This window comes from Chroicocephalus ridibundus, chromosome 1, assembly GCF_963924245.1.
Source record: "Chroicocephalus ridibundus chromosome 1, bChrRid1.1, whole genome shotgun sequence".
Lineage (NCBI taxonomy): Eukaryota > Metazoa > Chordata > Aves > Charadriiformes > Laridae > Chroicocephalus > Chroicocephalus ridibundus.
The window spans coordinates 7201949-7227235 of NC_086284.1; the positions used below are offsets into that span (position 1 = coordinate 7201949).

The following is a 25287-nucleotide window of genomic DNA, read 5'->3' on the forward strand; positions in this document are numbered from 1 at the left end:
TGCTCCCCAATCCTTGTGTGAAAGACTGTTTGGAAGTACAGGAATGTTAAGGACATCTAATGATATAGAGAAGCTGCTGAGCAGATGTCTGGCTGACTTGTTCTCGCTGTGATTCACTGTCTTGTTTCAGATGAAAGATCTGCGTCATGAAAATGTGAATCTGTTCCTGGGCTTTTTCTCTGACTGTGGCATCTTTGCCATCGTGACAGAGTACTGCTCCCGAGGAAGCCTGGAGGACTTGCTGAGAAACGAAGATATGAAACTGGATTGGATGTTCAAGTCCTCTCTCGTGATGGATCTAATTAAAGTAAATCCATTGCTCCTGCTGAGGCATGACCTGCATGTGACTTTTATATTCACATAGCTATTTCATCCAGAACTTTGGGATTTTTGTAGTAATGCAGGGAAAACCAATGTGAATGCAATTATACTGGTATACGCAGACATCTTATTCCTGATTTGTTAACATCCGAGAGAAGCACTATTCAGGGTAAAAGGACTACATCCACTCAGCAGGGTCAGACGTTAAAACTACATTATCAGGCCAAAACTGATCACTTAGAACAATGACTTTGGTAGCAAATTCTTACTTTCCAAAGGTCCTTTCTTGTCATAAATCAGAAATGCATCCAGCATAGAACCAAACCGTAGCCATCCCCTGTCACGGTATGGCTATGTTTAAGGTCACTTTAGAAGAGTGTTCATGCTCCAATCATGTCCCATGGTGAACAACCAATCTGGGACAAGTGGCCTACAGAGGACAGACTGCCAGAGCCATTCTTTCGGCCCATGGTCCACCTTCTGATCCTCCTTGAGTGAGCTGGGTAAGGGCATCCATCTCTTAATGGCTTGCCTTGACCTAACCATTGGGTACCACTTGTGTCCACCTTGTCTAAAAGTACAACTTCTGAGTGCAATGAGTCCTAGGGCTACAGAGGGAGGCATCAGACTGTTACTTTAGGGTGCAGATGGCCCAATTCCTATTCCTAATCCATTTCTGAACTTTTCCCGTAGTTTCTTGGGTTGATCAGCACTGCATTTCACATAGAGTTAATGCTGTATTTGATGCTATCCGCGGTGACAATTTGGCTTGGTGTCTCTGAATGCTGACAGATAACATAATTCTTAAGGAACAGCCTCAATCTTTTCTGTTTTTCATAGGGAATTAGATATTTACATCACCGAGATTTTGCCCATGGACGTCTCAAGTCTCGTAACTGTGTTGTGGATGGCCGGTTTGTGCTGAAGATCACTGACTATGGTTATAATGAGCTCTTAGAAGCACAGAAATGCCCGTATGTTCAGCCACCTCCAGAAGGTAGGTGTCATAAGGAATTATTTTTTTAGAAATATTTGTCTATTGATTTAATAGATGCTTGTCCTAACGCAATTGCAGGCCAGTGGCCACAGAAGGATATATGTGCTCAGTCTCACAATTTCTCGTTGCCTGTATACAATGCATTGTTACAGGAAAGGATAACCAAAGTTTTTTCAGACTTCCCAAAAGTGAAGTGAATAGCAGAGTGTCATGGTAAGTAAAAAAGATTTTATTGTAAGCAATGACAGACCTTAAAGTTGTTGTAGACAGAGAAGAATTTAAGTGCCCCTGAAATCTGATCAAACCTGAATTTCTGTGACCAGTGGAATTGGCTTCACATCTTTAGCCCCAACCCTATATTTGAAATTTTAGGTTAACCCAAATGCCTTGTTTGGTAAAACTAAGCCATCTGAAACACAGGATGGTACAGGTCTTTTTGAAATAGGTCTTCTACATGCCAATCACCAAAGGCTGCCAAATGACATTCCCACCACTTAGGGACAGCATCTCTTGGGACCAGGTTTGGAGACTTTGGCAGAATTTCTTTCACCTGGCCATTGCCTTGGGGTTCCTCTGGTATCCCAGTTTATCCTTCAAACTTCAAACAAATTCATTCAAGTAGTATGTAGTGTTTTGATCCCTCTGTCACAGGATTCGATTCCTACACACTTCCAATGTCTCAGACAGGGCAGTTGCCAGAAGACCACCTTCTCCTCCCTTACGAAAGTTATATGTATTGCAGTGTCTGAAATGTTCCTTATTCCCATTACTCAGAATACACAGTTACCAGGGTAACAACATCCCAGTTTGAAGAAGATTCATTTCTTGATGAGGCTGGGTATGTTTTACAACTGTGTCTTGCATCACTTGAACTATCGGATTACAAAGACTGGTCATGCTTCAGACTGACACAAACTGCTTTTACGGAAACTACGTTCATTTAAGAAGAACTACAGAAAGTATTTTATTAACTGTTGCTTTGTAAAATAGTGACAGTAACAAGAAATCCAGGCTTCAGCGACAATATTTTGTCTGATTGACATTGTCAAACAAAAAAGGGTGTTAAATCTTTCGGCAACGGTGAGAAGACTTCTTATGTTGAAGTTCAGGGTTGGTGTTATAGGATATATGTTGTTGGTATGACATTTTTTTAACATTTTTTTAAAAGGTAGAGTGAAATTTGGAAAATTCAATATTTTTGTCAGGATGGAAGTTTAATATTTCTAACACATCACAAGAAATAAAAGACTGAGTAATGAAGTACTTTCCAACCTTTCCTCAAATGACCGAAATGAAGTGTTCATTTAAGCACTTCATTTGCAATAGTCTGAGCTCAAGTGTAAGAAGCATGATGCTCTTGAATTTTTTAGAATTGCTCTGGACGGCTCCTGAGCTACTGAGGGACCCGGACATGTGCAGGAAAGGCACGTTCAAAGGGGACATTTACAGCTTTGCAATCATCCTACAAGAAGTGGTTGTTCGGGGTCCACCATACTGCATGTCAGAACTCTCAGCTGAAGGTAGGCAACTATTTCAGTACAATTTTAAGGCTTTACACAGAGTGCTCATAAAATGTCTGGCCAAGCCCCTTGGGTAAAACATTAGTATGGATATGATGTTCCAATCTCATGACCTTTCTCAGTGACAAAAGACTGTTTTCAACAAAACATACAAAATAAACATTGAAATGTGCAGTTCTGATCTCAGCCACAGTATGAGACCCATCACTGCTATCAATGGGGTTGGGGATCTGCGTCCCCCTGAAGAGGCTTCAGAGCTGGCCGGCACTGCTGCATCTCCAGTTCCCTGTCCAGATTTTGACTCTTCATCACAGTGTGGGGTGAAGTCTGATGGCAGAATTTCCCATAGCTTAGAAACTCCTTTGCTTCCCACTCATCGGCCCTTTTTTGTTTCCCTTGCTATCATCATATTTTGTCCATCTGCCCATCTGTTTTTCCTTAATTACTTCCCCATTTAAAGAGGCTGTCTCATCAGCAAAGATCAAAGTGATACATCCTGACCCTGCTGGCTTATATATAAGGTGGTTTGTAACAGAAATAGCAAATAGGTGAACTCCTTAGGAACTGCTCATGGTGCAACTCTCATTAGTTCAAGCCATGTTGTGCATGCATAGGAAGAGCAAACACACTGCAGTCAGGGTTAGGTCACAAGCATGTGAACAGGGAGGGAGGGAGAAAAAGCAAAAAAAGAGCTGGTTTCAGTGAAAGCCCGTTCTCAACATATTTTAAGCTGGACAGTCACCAAGTGGGGCATGGCCATTCAGTAACTGCCAGTTCAGTGCCTGAAAAAATGGGTCTCTGACCTTGTTGTGCACCAAACTGCTGCAACAACGCAATGACAATGAACACGATGTAACCCACCCTGTAATTCAGAGCTGGACCTATGATGTAGCCTATGATGTAATTATCAGGTGTCCCCCTACCTAGTCCCCATGGGAAACCTCCAGCAAATGTTACACATAGTACACTCCAGTTTCCTCACCTGATGAAATGATGAATTTCTACTCATTCCATCCTAACCCTCAAGGAGCTTTCACTTGTGGCGTGAACTTTAAAACTGTCTGGGGAAGGCGTTTCCCCTTGGCTGCCCCAGGAAATATTTGGGTCAGGTGCTTTCTTTTGTTCGTTTGGTGGAGAGCGGTGGGATGAGCCAAAGAGCTTAAAAGTGAACTGTCAACACTGAAAAGCTTTGGGTACTCACAGTAACAGCTGTGGAAATGCAGGGCTCTTGCCAGAAAGAGGGTGGTTTTCAATCCAGATGACTGCTCTGCACTACACAAGATGAAACTTTCAAACACAGTCACTTTGGGTGAAAAGAAAAACACATTTCCTCCAGGGTGACCTTACTAAGAAATACCAAAATTGAAGCTGGGGTTGGATTAAGACATCACACTCCCCTGTCCGTGGTTCAGCTGTCAATTAAACTTGCAGCTCCCCTCCTTTGCTGTAGGACTGTTTTATCTAAAAACCACAGATTCAAGGGCTGACTTCTCAGGGTCTGAAAGACCAAACCAGTTCCTCATTAGTCTTATTTCACCTCTGGATAGAGAGTAATTTCCCACACATTGTTTTAAACCCAAACTCTCCCCCTTAAAATACTTTCCACTGTCTCTATTCCCATCAGCCTCCTAAGTACTGGTTTCCAGTCAATGGTGAAGCGTCACAGACTGGTATCCTTCCTGTCTGGGCTTGACCATAATTCTCTGCTCCCATAGAGGATCGCAGAGCCTAATGGGGAGAGTCAGAGGCAATCTCAATAAACACAAGCCTGCAGGCTCACACATCCATCTGTCACACAACCTCCCCCATCCAGCCCCTTTATTGCTCATAACCTGGTTCTCCAGGGACAAAAAGGCAGATGAATCTGTTATCTTTTAAATCCTCCAAAAGACTCCTGGCAGAGGAAAGCAGAAAATCCCAGGTCCGTTTGATGCAGCTGGTGGGTGGTGAGGAATAATGGTGATGGCTGAAGGAGTGAGCAAGGGACAGGCGAAAAGGTCCATGTCCTTTGTCCCCACCGAGACCACCCATCTCACAATGTGCTTCCCATTCTTCTCTTTGTCACAGAAATTATAAAGAAAGTGAAGAAGCCCCCTCCCCTGTGCCGCCCAAACATAGCCCCTGAGTTGGCCCCCCTGGAGTGCATCCAGGTAATGAAGCAATGCTGGGGTGAAGCCCCCGAGCGACGTCCAACTTTTGAGGAGGTATTTCATAAGGTCGGTGAATAGACCAGCAGGTGGAATCCTTTGTTTGTACTTGGCAGGAAAGTGTGTTTTATTTCTTTAAGTGAACCTTTAAATAATGATTGGAGAAGCCCCAGAGCTCTAGTCTTGCCTTTGCTATTTATTGTGTTATTTTATGGTTCATGATATCTAGATATTTGGGTTTGCTGGCTAGGCCTGGCCTGGCTTACACCTTGTCCTGAACTTGGGCTGCCATGGCACCACCACATGGGGTGTGAAGCAGGCTGGACATGGGATTAGTGTCTTCACATTTGCAGTGTACCTGCACAGATGTTCTCATGGACATCAAAGACCTGTAAATTATGATAGCACCTTCAGATCAATATGTTGTTTGATCTTCTAAAGTATTTAAAAGGTGATTAATTTAAAAGGAAAATTCACCAAAGGCTGTTAAACACAAAGATACAACGTTTGGCATAGGAGTTCTCTGATCTGCAAATTGGTGTATGCTGGGAGCATATCCCAAGGAAATATGGCTGTAGCTGAGCCCTCTTTGAACAGCTTTCCCGGACATCTGTTACTGGCCAGTGTCATGGACAAATACTGGCAAAATGAACACCTTGTCTGATCCAGGAGTACTGTTCCTATGTTCTTAAAAGGTCAAACTAGGTAAACTTTTCCTAATTTTTACCTTTCAGTCCTATGAAACTGTGATTAATTTTACACCCATGGGACTTCACTGTTGAGTCTAAAGCAGTGTCTGAAGCCTCAGATTATCCAAATGGTCCAGAGGCTCAGCTTCAGGTCAAGAGGAGAGAGAACAACTCAATGAGCAGCTGGGGGTGGCGGATGGCAGCACACGAATACATGACAGTGTGCAAAGGTGGATTTAAGACCAGTAATAGATAAGCAGTTTCTAAGTGTTGTTGATGCCCCAAAATTTGCACCTCTGAATGCAAAGGGCTGCAAGTCACCCTAAAGGCTGGTCATGGGATAAATGAGGGTGCAAATTTGCTGCATGCTAGAACTCCGTAACAACTCACACACACATTGGCAACTCATGGAAGGTGGTGTTTCACTTAACGCTCACTGAAAGTTCATAAAAAAGAACATGCTCCTGGGCAGCTTCCATAGTTAGTGATGCAAATTTGTCCTCTAGTTTGCCTTTATTGTTGATGTCTTGCCACTGACAAAGCCAGTCTTTAGCATTGTCCCCTTAAAAATGTTTGCTTTTTGTTCCTTTCCAAACTTAGAGAGCTACAATGGTGTAATGAGATGGTGAAATAACTCTCTAGTTTGATTTTTCCAGTTCAAAACCATCAACAAAGGGAAAAAGACCAATATCATTGACTCAATGCTCAGGATGCTTGAGCAGTATTCGAGCAACCTGGAAGATTTAATCAGGGAGCGAACTGAAGAGCTGGAGATTGAAAAACAGAAGACAGAAAAACTACTGTCACAAATGCTCCCCCCGTAAGTACTGGTACTTTAGATGGTAAAAAAAAAAAAACATCATAGCTAGACTGGACAAAAGAGTTCCCCAGGAGTGAGCAAGATTGCAGAGCTGACCTCCAATTTTGGCAAGCACCTTCCAATCAAAGTAATAAACTTTAGTCAGTGTTTGTTACAGCCATATAGATCCTTCTATTTGTTGGAAGACCTTTTGAGCACAGTAAGGCAAGACTTTCTAAGCTCTTGGGCATGGCCTACAACAAGGGTTTGTGCCCCGTCGTCTTTGCTTGTGTTGTTATTTCAGATCGGTGGCAGAAGCCCTCAAGACTGGTGGCACTGTGGAGCCGGAGTATTTTGACCAGGTGACCATCTACTTCAGCGACATCGTGGGCTTCACAACCATTTCAGCCCTCAGTGAACCCATTGAAGTCGTTGACCTTCTGAATGACCTTTACACGCTGTTTGATGCTGTTCTTGGAAACCATGATGTTTACAAGGTGAGGAGTACCTGGACACAAGGATCAAGCCATGCCTGGGTCAAACACTCTTGTAGTTTTATTCTATTGCTCTTTCCCATCTCTTTCAATTTATTTATTTTTTGCTTTGTTTTGGTTATTAATGCCATGGTATTTGCCAGGTGGAGACAATTGGTGATGCCTACATGGTTGCCTCAGGGCTCCCAAAACGGAATGGAAACAAGCACGCGGCTGAGATAGCCAACATGTCCCTGGACATCCTCAGCTCGGTGGGAACATTCAAAATGAGACACATGCCAGACATCCCCCTCAGGATACGAATCGGGCTCCACACAGGTAGGTGGCTGCACTCGCCTGTGCCTGAACATCAAACAACTACTTCTTTGAATGCTTTCTCCCCGCCTGCCCCAAAACAAGCACCCTTAGAAGACGCTTTAAAGTCTTCCATAGCAACAAGGACATTAAAATGGAAGCACAAACCCCAAGGAGGGAAATGGCTCGGTATCATTTGGGGGAGAAATTGTGTATTCTGTCGCAGTCAGAAACTGCATCAGACACATTAGTCACAAGGGTTTCATTGTAAGGGCGGCTCCTTGATGTGCCGTAGAGTCTTCTCCAGTGTGATATGGAGACATGTTTGTAACTCTGCTCTGAAATGAAAAAGCACAGAAAAACAGGCATACAGGGTGATGAAAGAATGAAAAAGGTTGGGGAGATTTATTACAGGTAGGACGTAACTGGAAGAATATGTGATAGAGCTATATTTAAAAAAAAGCATGTTATAAAGAAAGTAAATCATCTCTAGCACAGAAGTCATAATCTGCTCAATGAACAGAAAAGTGGCTTGTTTAAAAAGAAAATAAGTTCCTTTTTTTTTTATACAAAGTGTAATCAAACTGCAGAACAAAACAAAACAAAACAAAACATACAGTAGGATTGCAGTCATCAGATAACCAAAAGTATGACTGGGATTTTAAACAGAGGAAAAGTCATCTGGAGTTATCATAGAATCAATATTTTTGAAGAGATATGAAGCTTCATAATTTTATACCACAGTAATCCATTAATAATTTTTTCCCAGCTGTTCATCACCAGACTTCCTGTATCTTCTTCTGAAGTACCAGGTACTGCCCATTGCGGGAAGCCAAATAATTAATTAAGATTGTCCAGGAGTCTGACCCAGTATTACAGGGTTTTTTGTCCTTCAGTCTATCCGATAATGCCCACATTTTTGCAGCTTTGACATGCAAATGTTTTACAGAAGTCACTATCCTGTTGTATGCATAAGGAAATAAGAGCAGAGAAGAAGAATCTCACCCAGAATATTCTGAGAACAGAGATGTGACTTGAGCAGGGCTAAAGTCATTATTTCGTATCTCCTAGACCATATGAGTTCTTCTTTTGGGGTTATGTCTGAAAACTCAACTCCCTTCCAGTTTTTTTAGCAGTTTGGGGGTTTTGGCTGTCCCTTCACAGAAGTTTGAAGTGTTAAGGAATGATTGCAGGAGCACTGTGAGTTTTATACTCTGGCAGAAATGAGACGAGACTATGGCCCTAGCTTGTCTTGCCCAGAGCAGGAGTCTCTGGAGAATCAGCAGCACATTTTCAACATGGAAAGAGAGGAATCCAGTGCGCAACATCTGCTGCTGCCTGTTGATAGCAGCTCTGCAACAGGTCTTCCATGCACCCAGACAAAAATCTATCCCTAGGTGATGTGTGCGGGGGGTATTTACATTTTTTCTTGTTTTTCTGAACTCTGGGTATCTGGAAAGCAGTGTTGCTATGAGCTGTCGTGTAGGGTGCAAGAGGAAGACAGGGAGGAATTGGTATTTTCTTTCTAAAGAAGCAGAAGCCAGATCTTGTTTTGCACAGATCTGGCAACGTCCTACTGTCATGGGAGCAGCGAGAAATGCATGCTCCAAAGCAAACCAGCTCTCTGAGCCACTGAGCTGACAGCAGAGTTTGATTAACCCTAGACCCTGTTTCTCCTGAGGAAAGAAGCATGATGAGGGAATCACCAGCATCATGAAAGCATTGAGGAAGCACTTGGGGGAGAGGAGGGCTTGGTTTACACTTTCACTGTCCTGGAACAGATGGAGAACGGGTGTGACCACCAGTTTTGTGGGCCAACTGTTCTCTGGAAACTGATGCCAGGAAGAGCTTGTGTTCCCCTCTCTGAAAACGCAGTAAATGCTGTTTGGACATGGGCTGCCCGTGTCCGTCCAACCCCAATGGAGAGCTGCAGTTCTGGGAACATCTCCTCGCCCATGCCCGTGGTCCGCTTGTGGCAATGCATGGGTAAGGCGAAGAGGATAAGACCGCTGTTTGGTCTGCAGTTTCTCCTCTGCTTTAAATGCACCCTGGAGTCTTGGCTCTCCTCTCTCGACTTGACTGCACGTCCAGAAAAACTCAGCTGACTCAGCTGTTTCCACACCAGTCATCTCTGGGCTGGAGCTGGATGGCTGGGGAGAGTGGTGGTGAGAAGACAAGTTTTTCCACGGAGGTTGAAGAGGATCTGTTTATCAGTCAGGCTTTTTGGCAGCCAGCCCCACACTTCGATCAAGCTTATTAACCTCCACTGATGGTTGCCGCAGAGTCGTAGCCAGCACGGCTCATTAACTGACCCTGCAAGCCCTGGCAAAGCGCCGCTTCAAAACAAACCAGCGAACCTGTATAATTAAACAACTCGGCCATAATGTTCTCATCACAGGGTCTCTGTTTTCCTCTGAAACTTGTTACTGTGGGAGATTTATCGCTGGGAGTTTTTGTTAGCCCTTTGCTGAGGCTGTCTAGACAAAGGGGGAACACACACAGGCAGCGAAGGCAGCGAGTGAATTAACTCTTGGATGCTTTCACCGTGGAGAAGTTCTTTGGCTGTGTTTGCACTGCAGGGTTGGTTTTGAACTAGCAACTTTCTGCAACAGGAGGACGGGCTTAAAGGCAGTGATCTAGAAAAGTAGTGCCCGTCCCTAAGAATCTTGCCTATCCTAGGTTGTGAGCTTTGCAGAAATGATTGGGTGATCGTACTGACTCAGTAGGAAACCTAAATTTAAATAGAATCATAGAATTGTTCTGGTTGTCTGAGACCTTTAAGATCGTCAAGTCCAACCATTAAGCTAGCACTGCCAAGTCCACAACTAAACCATGTCCCTCCGCACTATAGATAAATGTCTTTTAAATGCCTCCGGGGATGGTGACTCCACCACTTCCCTGGGCACCCATGTGCAGATGTTTCCAGGAGTGTTAGGGAGCCTGCACTCACTTTGTGGTCAGTGGAGATCTGGTGGACATGTAAACGGACCCTGGACAGTTGCTCAGGTGGAGGACTGGAAAGGCTCACCCAGTTCAGTTGACTGCATTGACTTGGCCTCCACCAACTACAGCAGAAGCTCAGCTACCTATATTTGTACTTTGAATCAAATCCTCCTGAGTGAGGTCTGGTTTTTGACAAGAACCACTTTTTTGTGTCCTTGCAATGCCTATTACAGCAGGGGCTTTGATTCTTACTGAGATTTGAGTGCTGCTGTCATGTCGTCACCACAAGATGAAGAGAGGCGATGCCATGTGAGTTCGTGTTTTCTCAGGGAAAGCTCTTACTGAAGCATGAATTAAAATGTCTCCAATTAGATCCTTTTTTATGCACACATTAAAGACCAGTTAGGTAAGCGTTAGGACCTTGACACCGTAGTATCAACAGTGTCCTTACAGTTGTGCTATCAAACTGCCTACAGACTAGACCCTGAAAAAACGGCCTCTAGTGGATATAGCTCCTCCTGAAGAGCTTGAACCAAATTAGCAAGTATTGATAAGGATGGGAATTTAATTAGAAGAAATTCTGAGGGGCGGTGTCTTATCCAAGGCCGCACCATTAAATCATCTTTACTTGACCTCCAGCAGTCCCTGCATGCTGTGTTTGACCCAGACATGCTGTTTAAGTCCTTGTAACATTTTTGGTATGAAATATTCTCCCTCTTCTTTTTTTTCTTTTTTTTTTTTTAATCTTTAAGCAAGTGATGCTCCGTCAGGCAGGAGTTAAATTCCATCTAACCTCTCAGCTTGCATCCTCTGTAAATTATATTGAAATCCTGTTACTTGGACTCTGCAGCAACAATTTTTCAGAGGTCACAGCAACAGGGGTTCTTGCAAAGTTGCCCATAGCTTTCAGCTATGGAGTTTCAGTGTCCTGATGTATATGAATACTATATGAAGAATCATTTTTTGTAACTAAGGCAGCTAAAATCACAGTAAAATTACATTGTCTTAAACCAAGTAACCGATCACTTATAAATTAGGCTGCAATTATTATTACTATTATTATGACTGCTATTATTACTATTTTAAAACTTCTTAACCTACAACCTTTCATATTAGGAAAAACTTTATCTATAGCATAATTTCAGATACTATTGATGTACTACTTTCACGTCTCTTGTAACCTGGCATGGGAAAAGACTTCCTAGATGTCAGCTTTGTTAAATCTTAATCCAGAAGGATCATGAACTTGAAAAGGCAGGCGGAGCCTGAAAAGACATATAACATACATACACCGAATGCAAAATACAAAGAGGTCTGTCTTTTCTCTGCAGGAAGCCCCGCACCTCCTTACATTTCTGAGAACATTGTCTTTTTTCTTTTTTTTTAACTTTTTAGTTTGGTTTGGTTTTTTCTTTTTTTTTTTTTTTTTTGCATTTATTTTGCAAGCCTGATGTTTTAAATTGTGGGTGATGAAATTTAGCAATTCATCCCTCAGAGCACAGTCCAAACATTAGCTAACCCGAGTGCCCCAGATGACAGTTGTCTGTGCTGTTTGCCTGCCACACATTTTGTCTCCGTGTGTGTGCGTGTTGGTGTGAATCCTGCACGCATACCTCTCCCTGAGAACTTGGCACTGGTTCTTTGGGAGCTAGTTTGGAAGGGAGTGGATCTCATCTAAAGAATGAGAGAGAGGAAAAAATAAACAGTCTTTGGCTAGACAGAAGAGCTAATGATGTCTTCCTTTCCAAGGAGGGGAACACAAGGAGGGGACACAGGGTGGTCCAGCGTGCTGCCAGCATCCCTGGATGTCCAAGGGTGATTTTCAGTCCTGCTTCACCGGGACACAGGGCATGTTACAGGACCTTATTTTTTTCAGACGGAAAAGGAGGTCTTTTTACAATGAGATTTCAATAGTTCTTGAGATTCCATGAGCTCTGAAAAATTTGTCCCAGATGGTGGTGAACTGAGGTCCTACCACACAAGGCCTTTGTCAGGCATAAAACACTAATGCTTGATTTTTGATTGATTGTAGCAAGCACCAAGGCCAATAAGATCTTTAAAAATCCTGTATTCCCACATGGTTTTTCAATATCAGAGGAGAGGATGAGATTTGTCTGTCAGTGGGCCCCTTACTTTGTGCGGAACCTTCTGGATTATACAGATGACGTGTCTTTCAGGGCCTTGCGTGGCTGGCGTGGTGGGGCTCACCATGCCACGGTACTGCCTCTTTGGAGACACGGTGAACACGGCGTCACGAATGGAGTCCACGGGCCTGCGTGAGTATTTGGGACGGTCCCTGGGGTGGGTGGTTGACAAAGTTCTCAAGACAGACCAAGAAATGCGCATTTTTAATTATAAGCATTGCAACTGAATCGGCTCTGAAGAAAAGGGCAAGTCAAACAACAAAATTCAAAGCAGCCTGAAGAGGATGTCATCAGTTTTGCCATTGTAGGTCAGCTTTAAGACCCTGCCTTCCAGCTACAGTCCTCTGATTTGGATCCCATCAACCAAAAGGAATACGAATATTGCCCTTGATTCCTCCTACATGGGTTGGATCTTGCTTTCAATCATTGCTGAGGACCCTTAATTCAGACCTCTCGTTGCACAGTAAAATAATGCAGTTACCCGTCTTGGCCAGTGCAAGGGAAAGGTTGAAGCACATGTGGGCAACCAAAGGCAACAATGTCCTGCAACATGAAGGACATCATTTGTAATGGCTTCATTTATCAACAATAACAGCTCCACGAGTTGGCGGGTCCTAAGGAAATCCTTAAGCTTCCCTTCCCCTTTGGATTTTCTTGATGTCTTTCTTGATGGGTTGATGTTCATACTATTTTTCCCTCAAGTTCTTGCCTTTATTTTTCTGAGGCTTCCAGTTATAAAAGGTGAGTCTACGCACCCTGAATCAATAGCTGCAGCAGATAAGATGATACCATCCTATACATGTCTGGAGTCTTCCAGACATGTAAAAAAAGGTGGTAGAGAAGGAACATTTCCCTGTATTTCAGTCATATGTGTATCCAGATCTGCTTTTTCATGGTGTCCTTGGCTAAGACACAGATCTGTAAACCATAGGGGATGAACTGTGGATGACACAGTGGACAGCAGTGTCAGAGCCCTGGATGAATTTCAAATTTGCTTCTGATGTCCAGGTTATCAGTACAAGTTTATTTCCAAAGGCAATGTCTCATGCATTTTAATCCCTGATCTCTGGTCTCTCTTTTGATATTTTCAACAGCTATAAGAAATTACCCATTGTGGCTGGTTTACAAGCTACACGAAGTTTGTGATATTTAATATTGAAACCTTGAGGTCCTGCTAGGCTAGAAACACGCTGCAGTATATATGCTACATTGGAACTTTTTCACTCTTTCATACAATCCTCACATTTTCTAGCTTTAGTGGTTTTTATAAGACTAATTAAGACTAGCAGTTAGGCTAATCATTAATTAAGGAACATTGCCTTGCTTGTGATTATGGCTGGCTTATTTTAAGAGGCATGCGTTGCATTTGGAAAGCAGTGGAAAGGAGGAAATACTTTGATAGCAGATTTCTAATGGCAAGACAGATATTTGAAGAATCTCAAGGTTTAGGCCCTTGGAAGTGCAAAGTCCCACTGAGACTGGAGACAGCAGGAGCACTGCAGAAACAGGAGCATCATTATACATTAATTGAAATGTATATAGATACAGAGTAATAGGAAGATTGTATGTTAGTGTCTCAGGAAATGTAGCTCAAAGCTGTGTGGTCTTCCTCTGTATATTTGAACTGATGTTCTTCTTTCTGATTATTCTGCAAAAAAAAAAAATTAATTGGTTCATCCCCTGTCCTTCAAGGGGGAAGGGAATGCGATTGACAGATTTGAAACAAAAGTTCAACAAAAACAACAACAAAGAAAACTGGGGGGGGGGGAAATGTTTTAGGAACATTCCTTGAATTAGAAACATTCACACCAACAGAGCAGCAACAAATTTCAGTGATTTCTAGCAATGACTGTAAAACAAGCTGGTGGGAGATGGGAATTTGATAAAGATCTCCACCTTTGCCCTTTTTGTTCATAGGCTGTTAATGGCAGCTCTGGATGGAATCAATTACTGAAAACCCCAGATGGATCTAGATGCACAGCCACATTTTCATTATTTCCCCTTGCAAACTCCATCTCTCTGCTCTTCATCCCAACTTTCAAATGATGTTGGGTGTCTGGAACAAGACAAATGGTTATTTTTCTTTTCTTTCTTGCTGCCTAGTTATGCTGCGGCAATAGATGAAAATGGTATTCTTGATCCCAGTTGGCAACGGTGCTGAAAAAACATTAATTAAGAGCTGGACTTCTATACTTAGAGTGTTTCGTAACCTTCTCCGGGAAGTCCCCAGTGTAGATCTCCTCTCACCTTGTGCTCGTTACAGCCCTGCATGGAAGCATCCATCCATCAGCATCGTACTCTATGTAGAGGAGCACCACACAGCTACACCAGATACATGCCTGCATGCCTTGGAGAACTTTTCCTTGCCAGTATGAAGCAGTGGGGAATTTGCAATGTGTGTGCGCTGTATAATGATCCAGCTGTTTTGCTTTCCGTTCCCAGCTTACAGAATTCATGTCAGCCAAAGTACAGTGGATACGCTGCGGAGTCTAAACGAAGGCTATGAAATCATACCTAGGGGAAAAACAGAACTGAAGGTAAGAAGGCCAGGGCTGTGCGAAATGCTTCATAGGGGAATCCTCTTGCTTAAGGAATTTTCATATTAAGCTCTTATTTGGCCTTCATCCACCACTCTTCCACTGGATACTTCCCAATTGTCCCCATCAGTTGTTTCAGTACATGAGGTAATTCTTGAAGGACCATGGGATCAAACAATCAGCTGTATGTGCTGGATCTAGTTATTTATTTAGGACTCTGTTTAGTCCACCCTTGACAGAAGCTGCTACTTTTCACAGTGTCCAAACAAGACAATACTTTCTAATTCAACTAATTCAAGACATCACTTCTCCCTTTACATAGTCATTAGGCAGAGGTAGGAGCTTTGCTTGCCTTAAACACCTACCATAAGAGGTCTGCGTATGGCCCCAGGTCTCTCAACAATCTTTCATGACAAGTAGAATCATCTCACCCGGGTTCATATGTCTGCAAGTGGAGATCTGAGGTAATTATTCCAGGTTTAGTCAATGGAAAGAAACCTTTACATAGTTAGTGAAGATAAATTGGCACTTTAGGAAATTATTAACCTGACTTATTTTCAGGGGTCCAGTTTATGTGAAGATGAATGTTGCCTTATAGAAGTGCCTGTTTTCCTCCACTTCTCCAGTCAAGGGTGATTGACTCTGATTATAGATGCCTATATTTCATCAGGTGCATCTCACCTTAAAAGCTAAATCATCAGTGGTGGGAGAGAACATTATTAGTCTGATACTCAGCCCAGCAACAGTTGTGAAATCTCTCAATTAATGATGATAGTGCTGCCAAATAAGATGGTTAGAAAACCCGTAGTTTCTCATTTCTGCTAAGCTGTGTAGTTTCAACGACCCAGATCAATGAGGGTTGTTTGTAGATGACAGTTTGAACAAGATGTACTCTTCTAGGATAGGGAAATTCAAATCATCCCTGAACCATTGTGAAGGAGAGCCCAAGATTTCCAGCCATGCTCTGTCTCTGGGTGTATATGAAGCCCTCAGAAACCCAGTGAGAAAGTTCTGTATTAAGAAGAGGATGGTCAGAAAGCCGCTTCTTATCTGGATTTTTGTTTTTATTTTAGGGTAAAGGAGTAGAAGACACATATTGGTTAGTTGGGAAAAAAGGCTTCCTGAAGCCCTTACCTAAACCTCCTGAAATAAAACCAGGGTAAGTGTGACTTCATCGCTGTTCAATACATTCACTAGAAGGTCCTTGTTGGTGTTGACAGGATGAATAGCTCTCTTTCCATAGTACCTGTTTGCAAAGTCTGCATCATTTTCGGCAGGTGACTTACATTTTCAGGCATAGTACTGGGACTCAGAAGTGGTGTGGTTTCTTCAACTCCTCTCCGTAACGCCAGTTCCCAAGAAGTGGCAGGGAAACTTGCTGCTTCCCCCCTATAGTCCCTTGGAGATGGAGCACCGGGGAGTTCCTTCCTGAACCTCCTTCCTACTCCATGTGCATGTGGGACATGCACAGGCAGGGACATTTTCATAACTCTGGTGTTGTTAGTGTATGGGTGACACTCAAATTTTTCTCTCCTTCCATCAACCTCCTGCAGAAAACACCAGCCTCATGCACCATATAAACATGTTTCTTCCCTGTAGCACTGTTCATTCGAACAGAACAATAAAGAGATTTTGTGTTGTAAAAACATGGCAGCATTATGTAATTACAGACTTAATGATGTTGCCACCATGCAAGTGGTGGTGAGCAAAGACTGAAATTCATTAGGCCATTTTGTAGCTTTGCAATGCCTGATTTTGCAAATGGAGTACTCCCTGTTCGGTTGTTGTATGCTGTGTGCCTGGAAAGGACACTGTGGTCAGGACATAAAAACCAGGAGAAGGATTTGTTTGACAAGAACAGTGTAGTCACCCAGATTAAAGCTAGTCAACCTTGACTCCCTTTATAGTCAACAAAGAGAAATACATGCTCAGGGGTCTGATTCAACTGGCCTGCTTGGATGTCTGTATTAGAAGATTAATCCTTCTTGCAAGATGCCTGTTTTATTGACTGTATAGATGTCCTGCAGTGACTAGCTGAGAGACAGATGTCTGACAGCAAACAGGGTCTGGTTTTACTTTGGCTCTGACTTCCTCTGCAACCAAGGAAGCCCCAAGACTTCTACCTTGAGAGTAGGTTCTTCTCATCCTGGTTTTACCATCTAAAAGTATGCGTTAGGCCTCTGTTGGCTGCTGAGGTTCGTTCCACAATCCTCAAAGAGCCTGTCCTCTGCTCATGTGTGCCAAAGTTGGACTTACGCAGGCCCAAGCTGTTTCTAAACATGGATTGTAAGTGATAGAAAATACATCAGGTCCAAGGGGACAATAAGAGGAGGCAAAAAATTTTCCCACTGCAGAGAGGGAGGTGACCTTCTGCTCTTGTCCCAAGGCCCTGATCTTCACTGTTCCTTTGCGGTATTTCTGTCCACATAGATTGTCGTACAGTAGTTGAACGATTATGAAAGTAATCAGAGGAAAAAGAAAAGTTACATGAAACTGAATCTTTCCTAGTGAAGGGTCAAAATCAAAGCTATGCCCTGTAGAAGTCAAATGTCAAATGGGAGGAAGAAATAACTGGATGTTCAAGAGAAGCAAATATTTGGAGAACTGCCTCATGCATAGGCTGTGACATTATCAGATAGGTATCCGACATTATATCCCATTTTTCCAGCCTTATCTTGATGATTCAGTTTTGTACCAGTTTATGAGAGGCTGAAAGTTGTTTCTCTCTTATTGGCCAATATGATGGTTTCAAGTCACTGCCTCATACACTTCCATAAGGATTTCCTCATCTGTAGGCTTTTGAGCTGAAGGAGGAGGTACTGAATAAATTCCTCCTCTGCTCATGTTTTCACCCTGTCCTGGAGCAACTCATCTTCTATTTAGGTTTTTCCTTTCCATGAGCATTTGCTTTTATCTCATGCTTTATTTTGTGACTTTGGTGGCAGTTGTTGTGGTCTTGCTGAGAAGTGGTACTTATTAAGAGAAGATTAATAAATTGTGCTTGGCTTCATGTCTGTGCTATGGAAATGCAAACCTGTGGGCCAAGGATTTAAGGGTCAGATCCTAGAGGTGGAAGTTCTATGTGAAGAAAGGGCTCAAAGTAACCCTAAAAAAATGATTTCATCTTCTTAAAATCTCTGGATCTGTGTTTGACCCCACGAGTTATCTCCTGGAATTCGTACAGACCCAGATAACTTGATGCGCTTGGTTTCACTCGTGGTCTGTTAGTGCTTCTTACTGCCATGACAAGTCATGTCCCTTGAGATATGGAGTATTTCAGGCCTGCACTGCAGTGGTTTGTGGAAAAGACAGCAGGTGACATAAAAAAAAAATAGAATTGCTATCTTCCTATTATTTACCATGACATAAAACCCATCAGCCAATCAAAGCTGTAAGCACAGTCCTTGGCAGGATTTCTTGACAAGAGAAGGCGCTTTTTCATCTGTGGTAGGCGGTCATGAGCAGATCTACCATCAAGTACCTCACAGAGCTGTTCACAGATATCTAGGGACAAATCAAGCTTCGTTATCCTACTGTGCTCGCAGTTGTCTTGGCACCGGAGACCTGGACAATGGTCCTTGACCTTACAAAGCTGAGTTTATATTGAGGTTAGAAGCCAAACTTCATTAATCTTAAAAATATGGAAGAATATTTAATTATGTGATTGGATTAATACTAACGGTCCAGCAAAATACTGTGATAACAACTGCTTCTGGTATTGCTGAAATTGATGAGAGAATACGTCAGTTTGTCTAGTAATAAACCTCAAGCCACCACCAAATGACTAACAAAGGAACAATCATTGCACCTACATAATTTGAATTTAATTGATATTCACCGACCTCTCTGTTTAATCCCAATTACAGACTTATTGGAAGCATTAGTTGGAACATTCTCATTGATTTCCACTCTCCGTACCAGGATTTCATACCTTTACAGCTGCGTAAGGAAGTTCAGATAAATGCACTTGTAAAATGCAAGTGCTGTGGGTGACACGGCTCATGCAGGATACAAAACATTTTAATTAAGAAGAAACATAATTCCATTAAAAGACCTAATATGCTTCTTACCGTCCCTACTTTCTTCCAACCATGAATAAAATCAAAGGAACTAAAAGACTATTCTTAAAATTAGCCTTAAGTCCAGCTGCTCCGGGTCTGTATATCTGTTTTCAGAAGCAAAAAGCTTACTGGGAATCAAGTAAGACGCCCCTTCACAAGCTCTTTTTATGGGATACAGGGAAAGTGCAAGTTTAATGTCCAGATTGCAGGCTCCTGCCCCAGAGAATTTTCCTTTTTGAAGGATAACCTCCTTCTTTCTAGGTCTGGTCACATCTCAATTTTACCTGCTTTATATGGGAGCTTTAGGTTAACTTTGCATCATGAAGAACAGGACAGGCAGTTCAATAGGATCCTTGGTCCTTTCCTTGCTCCAAGGCAAATTTCTACGCCTTCCCTGGCAGATGTTTGCCTTGTAATGAATATTATTTCTCCTTCTTCCTTGCAGCTTGTTAGGATTTGTATTACTGTATCTCAGGATCTTGTGGGTTGGGGCTCCGTTGTGCAATCGCTACAGAAGGCAAAGAAAAAAGCTTTCTGCAAAAGCCTGGTACTGCCACAAGAAATAAGAGCAGATTGGGGTGGACATAGAGAAGGTGTAACAAAATGACAATATAGCAAAAAAGAGCATATTGAGCAGTGGAGCAGCAGCCTACCTGTAGGATAAATTTTTTTTGTTTTTTTGAAATTTCACAGTCAGATAGGTTTAAAGGAAGGCTGGGAGGTTTCTTTAAGGATACACCAGGAGACTAGTTTTGGGGCTGCAGAGCAGTCATGGAAAAAGCGCAAAGCCGCTAGGTTATAAATGTGGGATATTGGAATTTGGCATCCAGCGATGCTCTGGCACGGGCAGCACCTCGTCATCACTGTTGGAGTGCTCCTCTTGTCCAAAACACCAGAAAAGATATATGATTCCATGAAAAGATATGATGTTATACAAATCTAGGAGATACAAGCCTGACCTGAACTAAATCACAGATGCATTTGGCGAAGCACTGAAAAAATATCTAGCACTAGGAAAAAATTCAATAGCTAAAGAAATTCAGATAAACCGCCCCAAGAGCCAGGATCATGTTCATTTGCAGTTCCAAGGAGATGAGTGACATACTCAGTTTTCTGACTTTCCAACTTTTACCATCCTGTTTCAGAAATCCTTTGCTCTACTACTGAATACAGCGCTTTCAAGCAGTAGGAGCCCTACTACCCAGGGGGTAGTTTTATCTAGAAACTTTCCCTTTCTAACTCTATTTTAAATTAGCTAGGAAAGTAAACTGGAGGGAAAAAAAAAAAAGAAAGAAAGAAAAGAAAGAATACAATTCAGTGAAGAAAGATACAGATCGTGGGTCCTCTCAAGGGTTTTTAACCATGAATCCAGTGCCCAGGGAAAGAACATACGAGAGTTTTGGATTTTTATCATCAAACCCAGATCCCTTCTCTTGTATCAAAACATACAGGTTCTCAAGTCCAGGAGGGCAAATAAAGCATCTAGGCCACCACCATCCACAATGATAAGTACAACCTGACTTGAGAAATCACTAAAAACTTAAGATGCAGACAGGGACAGGAGGAAGTTTTGGGGCTCTCCCATCCTCATATACACGCGTATCAGCCCTCGAGGAAGCACCAAGATCCTTGTTTGAAGGTGAAATGGGTGAGAAGCAGAGAAGGATGCTCAAAGAATCCATCTCCCAACACCAGATGAGAAGCATCTTTGTACAAGCCAGGAAAATGACACCCATTAGGACAACACGACAACTTCTTCTGCCCAGTACAAGGCTCTCATTGCTTTGTCCGTGTTGAGGCACCCTGGCAGGATGGGAGATGATCAACAGAGAGGACCTAGTGCTGCATTGCTGTTGATGTGTTTTTTCTGGGGGCGATAAGCAAAAGGATTTCCATTCAGGCTCCTATTTGAAGTTTTTCACCCAATGTGCTTCTAAATCAGAAATAAAAGAGCTTGTGAAGCAAACAGCAGTGAAAAACTATTGCTGTCCTTACATAGCTGGAATTATACAACAGCAGCACAACATTTCATAAATAAACTTTATATAACATGTAACAAGAGTTATTTGGGGAAATCAAAACATCCTCTGGCTCATAGGCTTGATCACCCAACGTCAGGACAGATGTTTTTTCCTTCACAATCAATGCTTTCTTTTCAAATTATTTCTGAACTCCTAACACAACAGCAAAATGAAGAAAAAGGAATATTCTGGTCATGGCTATGGTATAATGCAGGTGAGAAAAAAGACTTTTTCTCTGAAATCTGGTTGAAGGGAGAAAGGGAATGAAAGCCAGTGACTTAGCTGCCTTTGAAGAAGGCTCTCTGACTTGGAATGCTGTTACTTCAGCTGATATATTTTAAAAAGCTCTTTTTGAGCAAGCTGAGGTTTCTGGGAGAACTGGCTGGAATATTAGATTAGATAATAACTGCCAATAACAAGAAACCCTAAATGCACTGAAAGGAAGCAAAGTCAGGTCGTGGCATTGTTTGGTTGGAAGATGGGATTCAATGTGTTACCTTTAAAGATCATCTAGTCCAACCCTCCTGCCATCAGCAGGGACATCTTCAACATAGAGCCCCATCCAACCTGGCCTTGAATGCTTCCAGGGATGGGGCATCTACCACCTCTCTGGGCAACCTGGGCCAGTGTTTCACCACCCACATTGTAAAAAATTTCTTCCTTAGGTCTAGTCTAAATCTTCCCCCCTTTAGTTTAAAGCTAGAGATGTCAGTGCTGTTTGCACTGGATCTTTTTTCTTGTTATTGTGCTGTGTATGAAAGTCAAGTCATTATCAAAGGGTTATTTGATATTTGTGTGAGCAGTGTTTGGAGGTGGCGCACAGGCAACATGATACTGCACTTCACCCCCAAATATTCTGGTCAGGTCTTCACCTTCTGTGGGTCACAACCTGCTGCACAGGCAGAATGTTTCTGCCTCACAGAAACAGTCAGCAACCTCCTCTACTCCCCTGTGGATGAAGTCCTGCTGGTTGGAGTCAAAGAATAAGCCCCTCATGCATGGCTGAATTTTGCATAAAGGCGCTGGAGATGGCCCCTTCCAATGGGTAGGATTTCATCTTATTAAAAGCTATATACCTCTAGCACAGAGTCCTCCATCCGAGCTGGTCATCTTACACTCCTTTTAGAGTCAATGCAGAGAAACAGGCACTTCTAGATGCACCTCTTCTGCTCCACAGAGGACATCCACTTTGGGATACACCCCCACTGTGGTCCAGTACAGCCTGCTTCCCTCTACTGGCTCGGAATAGAGGCAAAGATATTTGGCTTGGATGGAGACATCTCTGTTGCAGATACCTAAATTTCAGGGAGAGGAATCCTACCTGAGTTGTAGATTCCCAGAAGAAGCCATTCCTCATTCAGCCCATCAGGGTTGTATCTTCCTGGCTTCACTGTCCCTGGGACGTAGCCCTAAAGGCTCCAGCACTCATGGGGGGGTTTATAAACAAGGATCATTGTTTCTGTAAAAAGGAAAGATGTCTCCAGAGCTGAGGATTTAGGTAAGGCATAGAAGGACAGCTTGGCTGGACGTTTCCATTTGTAGGACAGAATTGGCAAAAGCGCTGAAACTTGACTCCGATCTCCCTCGGGAAAGGCTGTTAAATTTGTGCTAAGCTTTCAGGGAAAACTGGCTGCCTCTAGGGACAGCTAAATAGGATTTCCATTTGGAAGTGTGCCCATGGCTTTAAGAGCTGAGACTTTCTGAAAGCAACAACCCTGGAAGACCAAAAGGCACTGAGGCAGGAGCTGAACTAACAGAAGACAATGCCTTCACAGCAGTTTTGTTCTGCTCTTCCCTTTGATGAATGAGGGGGAGGATCAGATGAATAATGCAATAATTCTCCCAGGATTCATCTTGTCTAATAGATTCTGGATACAGCCATGATAGATACCTCGTTTGTGCTCCTCAATCAACAAAGTCATTCATCTCATCCAAGGAGAAGGGTCTAAGATGTGTCAAGAGCCTTCTGGAAGTGCTGGGCTATACAGATTACAAAAGATGCCTTTCTCAGAGCAGGCATCTAACTTTGGGACATTTAAAATTAAATTAGCTAACCTCTCCCTTTGCAATAAGTCAAGTGGAAGCGATACAAGAGGGGAATAAATAAAATCGGAACCAGGTCCAATACTTGTTTTCCTTTTTCGCCCCAGAAGACACTTGCCTTTCCCTTGGTCTCTGTTACGGTCTGTTCTTTATTGCAGATGAAACTGAACTGGTTCTTTCTCTAATGGCCTACATGTTCACTGCAGGTGTAGAGCTCATGGGTTACCCCCGGAAGAAATTGCAGAGTTCAAAAGGAGGAAAGCTGAAAAACTCCTTGGCAAAAGGGCCTAGATCTGAGGTAGTAGCTGTAGGACAGTCCCAACGTAGCTGTGCTGTTTAGTGTCTGCTTATGTGTTATTTGTCTGCACTTTGCTGGTTTTAGTGTCATGCTTTTTTTCTTTTTTTTTTTTTTTTTTTTTTGTGGTCAAAAATATGTATTACTCTTTTAAAGAGTCTCATTCAAGGTGCTCGGAAGAGCAGCAAAGCTGTGTAGAGATAGCAGTAGCCTTGTTGGGCGATTTCCTAGCAAATTCTTGACCTCCTGTTATCACATTCGTTCCTGAAAGACATACAGTATTACTGTGCTTACCTGCAGTGTATTATCGATCCACTGGATGTCGATGTGCACTGTACCAGGAGGAGCCCAGTCCATGGTAAACGCAGAGATAAAGCTGGAGTTCAAGCCTGGAAGAATCCAAATTGCCTATCGTTGCTTTCCTGAAACGTGTATCTCCTGCCTAGTATAATTCCATATCTCATGACATGGAAGAGGATCCAGCTCTGTTACTCAACATTATGGTACCTGCTGGTACAAAAAATAAATGTGGATTTAGGAGGATTTGTTTGGAATTCAGAAGCTGCATGGGGTATCACAGCATGACCTGAGGTGCCTGATCAAATAGGTGCTACCAGAGCAAGTCTGGCATATAAGCACGTGCACCCACGCATGCACATAGAGGGTCTGATGTCCTGTGAAAACGCTGTATGGTTGTGGGTTTTTTTTAAATAATAGCTCTGAAAGCAGCAATAATGCTTCTATTCAGTGCCTCTGAACTAACTTTTACTTAATTTCCACTTTCTTAGGAAAAGGTGCCTAGATACAGGCTGGTTAAAAACCCCTAAAATACGCCGTATCAAGCTGATAGATTACTGTAGAGACTAAAGCTCCATCCAATTTTCTCACAAGGATAAACCCCAGCAGAAGACTTTTGGCTGCATTACTCTTTCCCAACCACAACTTTTAAAGATTCAGGGAGTGTTACTAAGCTGCTTTATCTCCCTTCAGAGATTTTTAATTTTTTATCTGAGGCTCTCCCTATTCTAGGAGCTGGGCAGAAATTCCTCGTTTAAAAAAAGAAAAAGATTTAAATATGGGACATACTGTGCAGAGACCTGCATAAGCACTACCATATGTGAACACTCACTGCTAAATATAAGCTCCAAGGCACAGAGGATTGCTTTGCTGATCTGCACCTATGAGGACAAGCTAATCCTCCAAGGCCAGAGACAAAGAGGATCTCTCACTTGGGTTAGCCCTGCTTGACAAAAACTGCACATATACTGATAGTAAAATATTTAGCACATATATCACCCACAGACTTAATCTTCTGCACTGAAGCAAGGCTGATTAGCAGTGTATTATGGAGAACAGAAGGTCCTCATTAGCCCACTTGGCTCAATCCATGGGAAACAGCAGAAAAATCAATAAGGCATTTATACCTGGAGCTTTTCAGCAGTCCTAGTTCAATCCTTCTTGTGTGCGTGAAGCTTTCAATGGAGGCAATTATGTCCTCAACAGCCACTTATTCACACGTGCCTGCTTGGTGGCTTAGTGATGTTTCCAGCTAATCTATTTAGACATTTATGATGAAAGGGATCATGCCATAATAAGCTTGTTTTTTCCTTGATAGCAATAAAAGGACGCTCTACAAGGGTCTCAGATGCACTGATCTACAGTTCATTCACTGAGCTTACAGTCCCATTAGTCTGGGACTGTAAACTGCTAACAGTCTCACAGAGTCCTTGCTGTGATGATAGGGATCCCCATCTCAGGGCTTTTGGAGCATTCATCTGGCCTGGAGTCTAGAAGAAGGCCAAAACTGTACTCCTTGTGCTCAGAAAGCGAATCCTTTAACCTTGAAAGACTGACTGTCGACTCTGTTTTCCTTGGTGGACATCTGTTTTTGAAGACGAGTGATGGTTCTGGCCAGATCTTGATAAAAACATACAACAAAGCATGAGGAATACCAAAGTGCATCTCCAGTAACCTGGAGATAA

The 25287-nt window shown here is 42.7% G+C and overlaps 1 protein-coding gene across 1 annotated transcript in view; it reads left to right on the forward strand.

The window, feature by feature from the left end:
• GUCY2F (guanylate cyclase 2F, retinal) overlaps window positions 1-25287 on the forward strand; it is a 44318-nt gene that overhangs the window by 15931 nt on the left and 3100 nt on the right. The window contains exons 8-17 of the mRNA XM_063330024.1: window positions 131-307; window positions 1162-1318; window positions 2689-2838; window positions 4906-5054; window positions 6331-6494; window positions 6778-6970; window positions 7111-7285; window positions 12382-12480; window positions 14791-14885; window positions 15959-16044. Of these exons, the coding sequence (XP_063186094.1) occupies window positions 131-307; window positions 1162-1318; window positions 2689-2838; window positions 4906-5054; window positions 6331-6494; window positions 6778-6970; window positions 7111-7285; window positions 12382-12480; window positions 14791-14885; window positions 15959-16044 (1445 nt within the window). The remainder of the gene's footprint in view (window positions 1-130; window positions 308-1161; window positions 1319-2688; window positions 2839-4905; window positions 5055-6330; window positions 6495-6777; window positions 6971-7110; window positions 7286-12381; window positions 12481-14790; window positions 14886-15958; window positions 16045-25287) is intronic.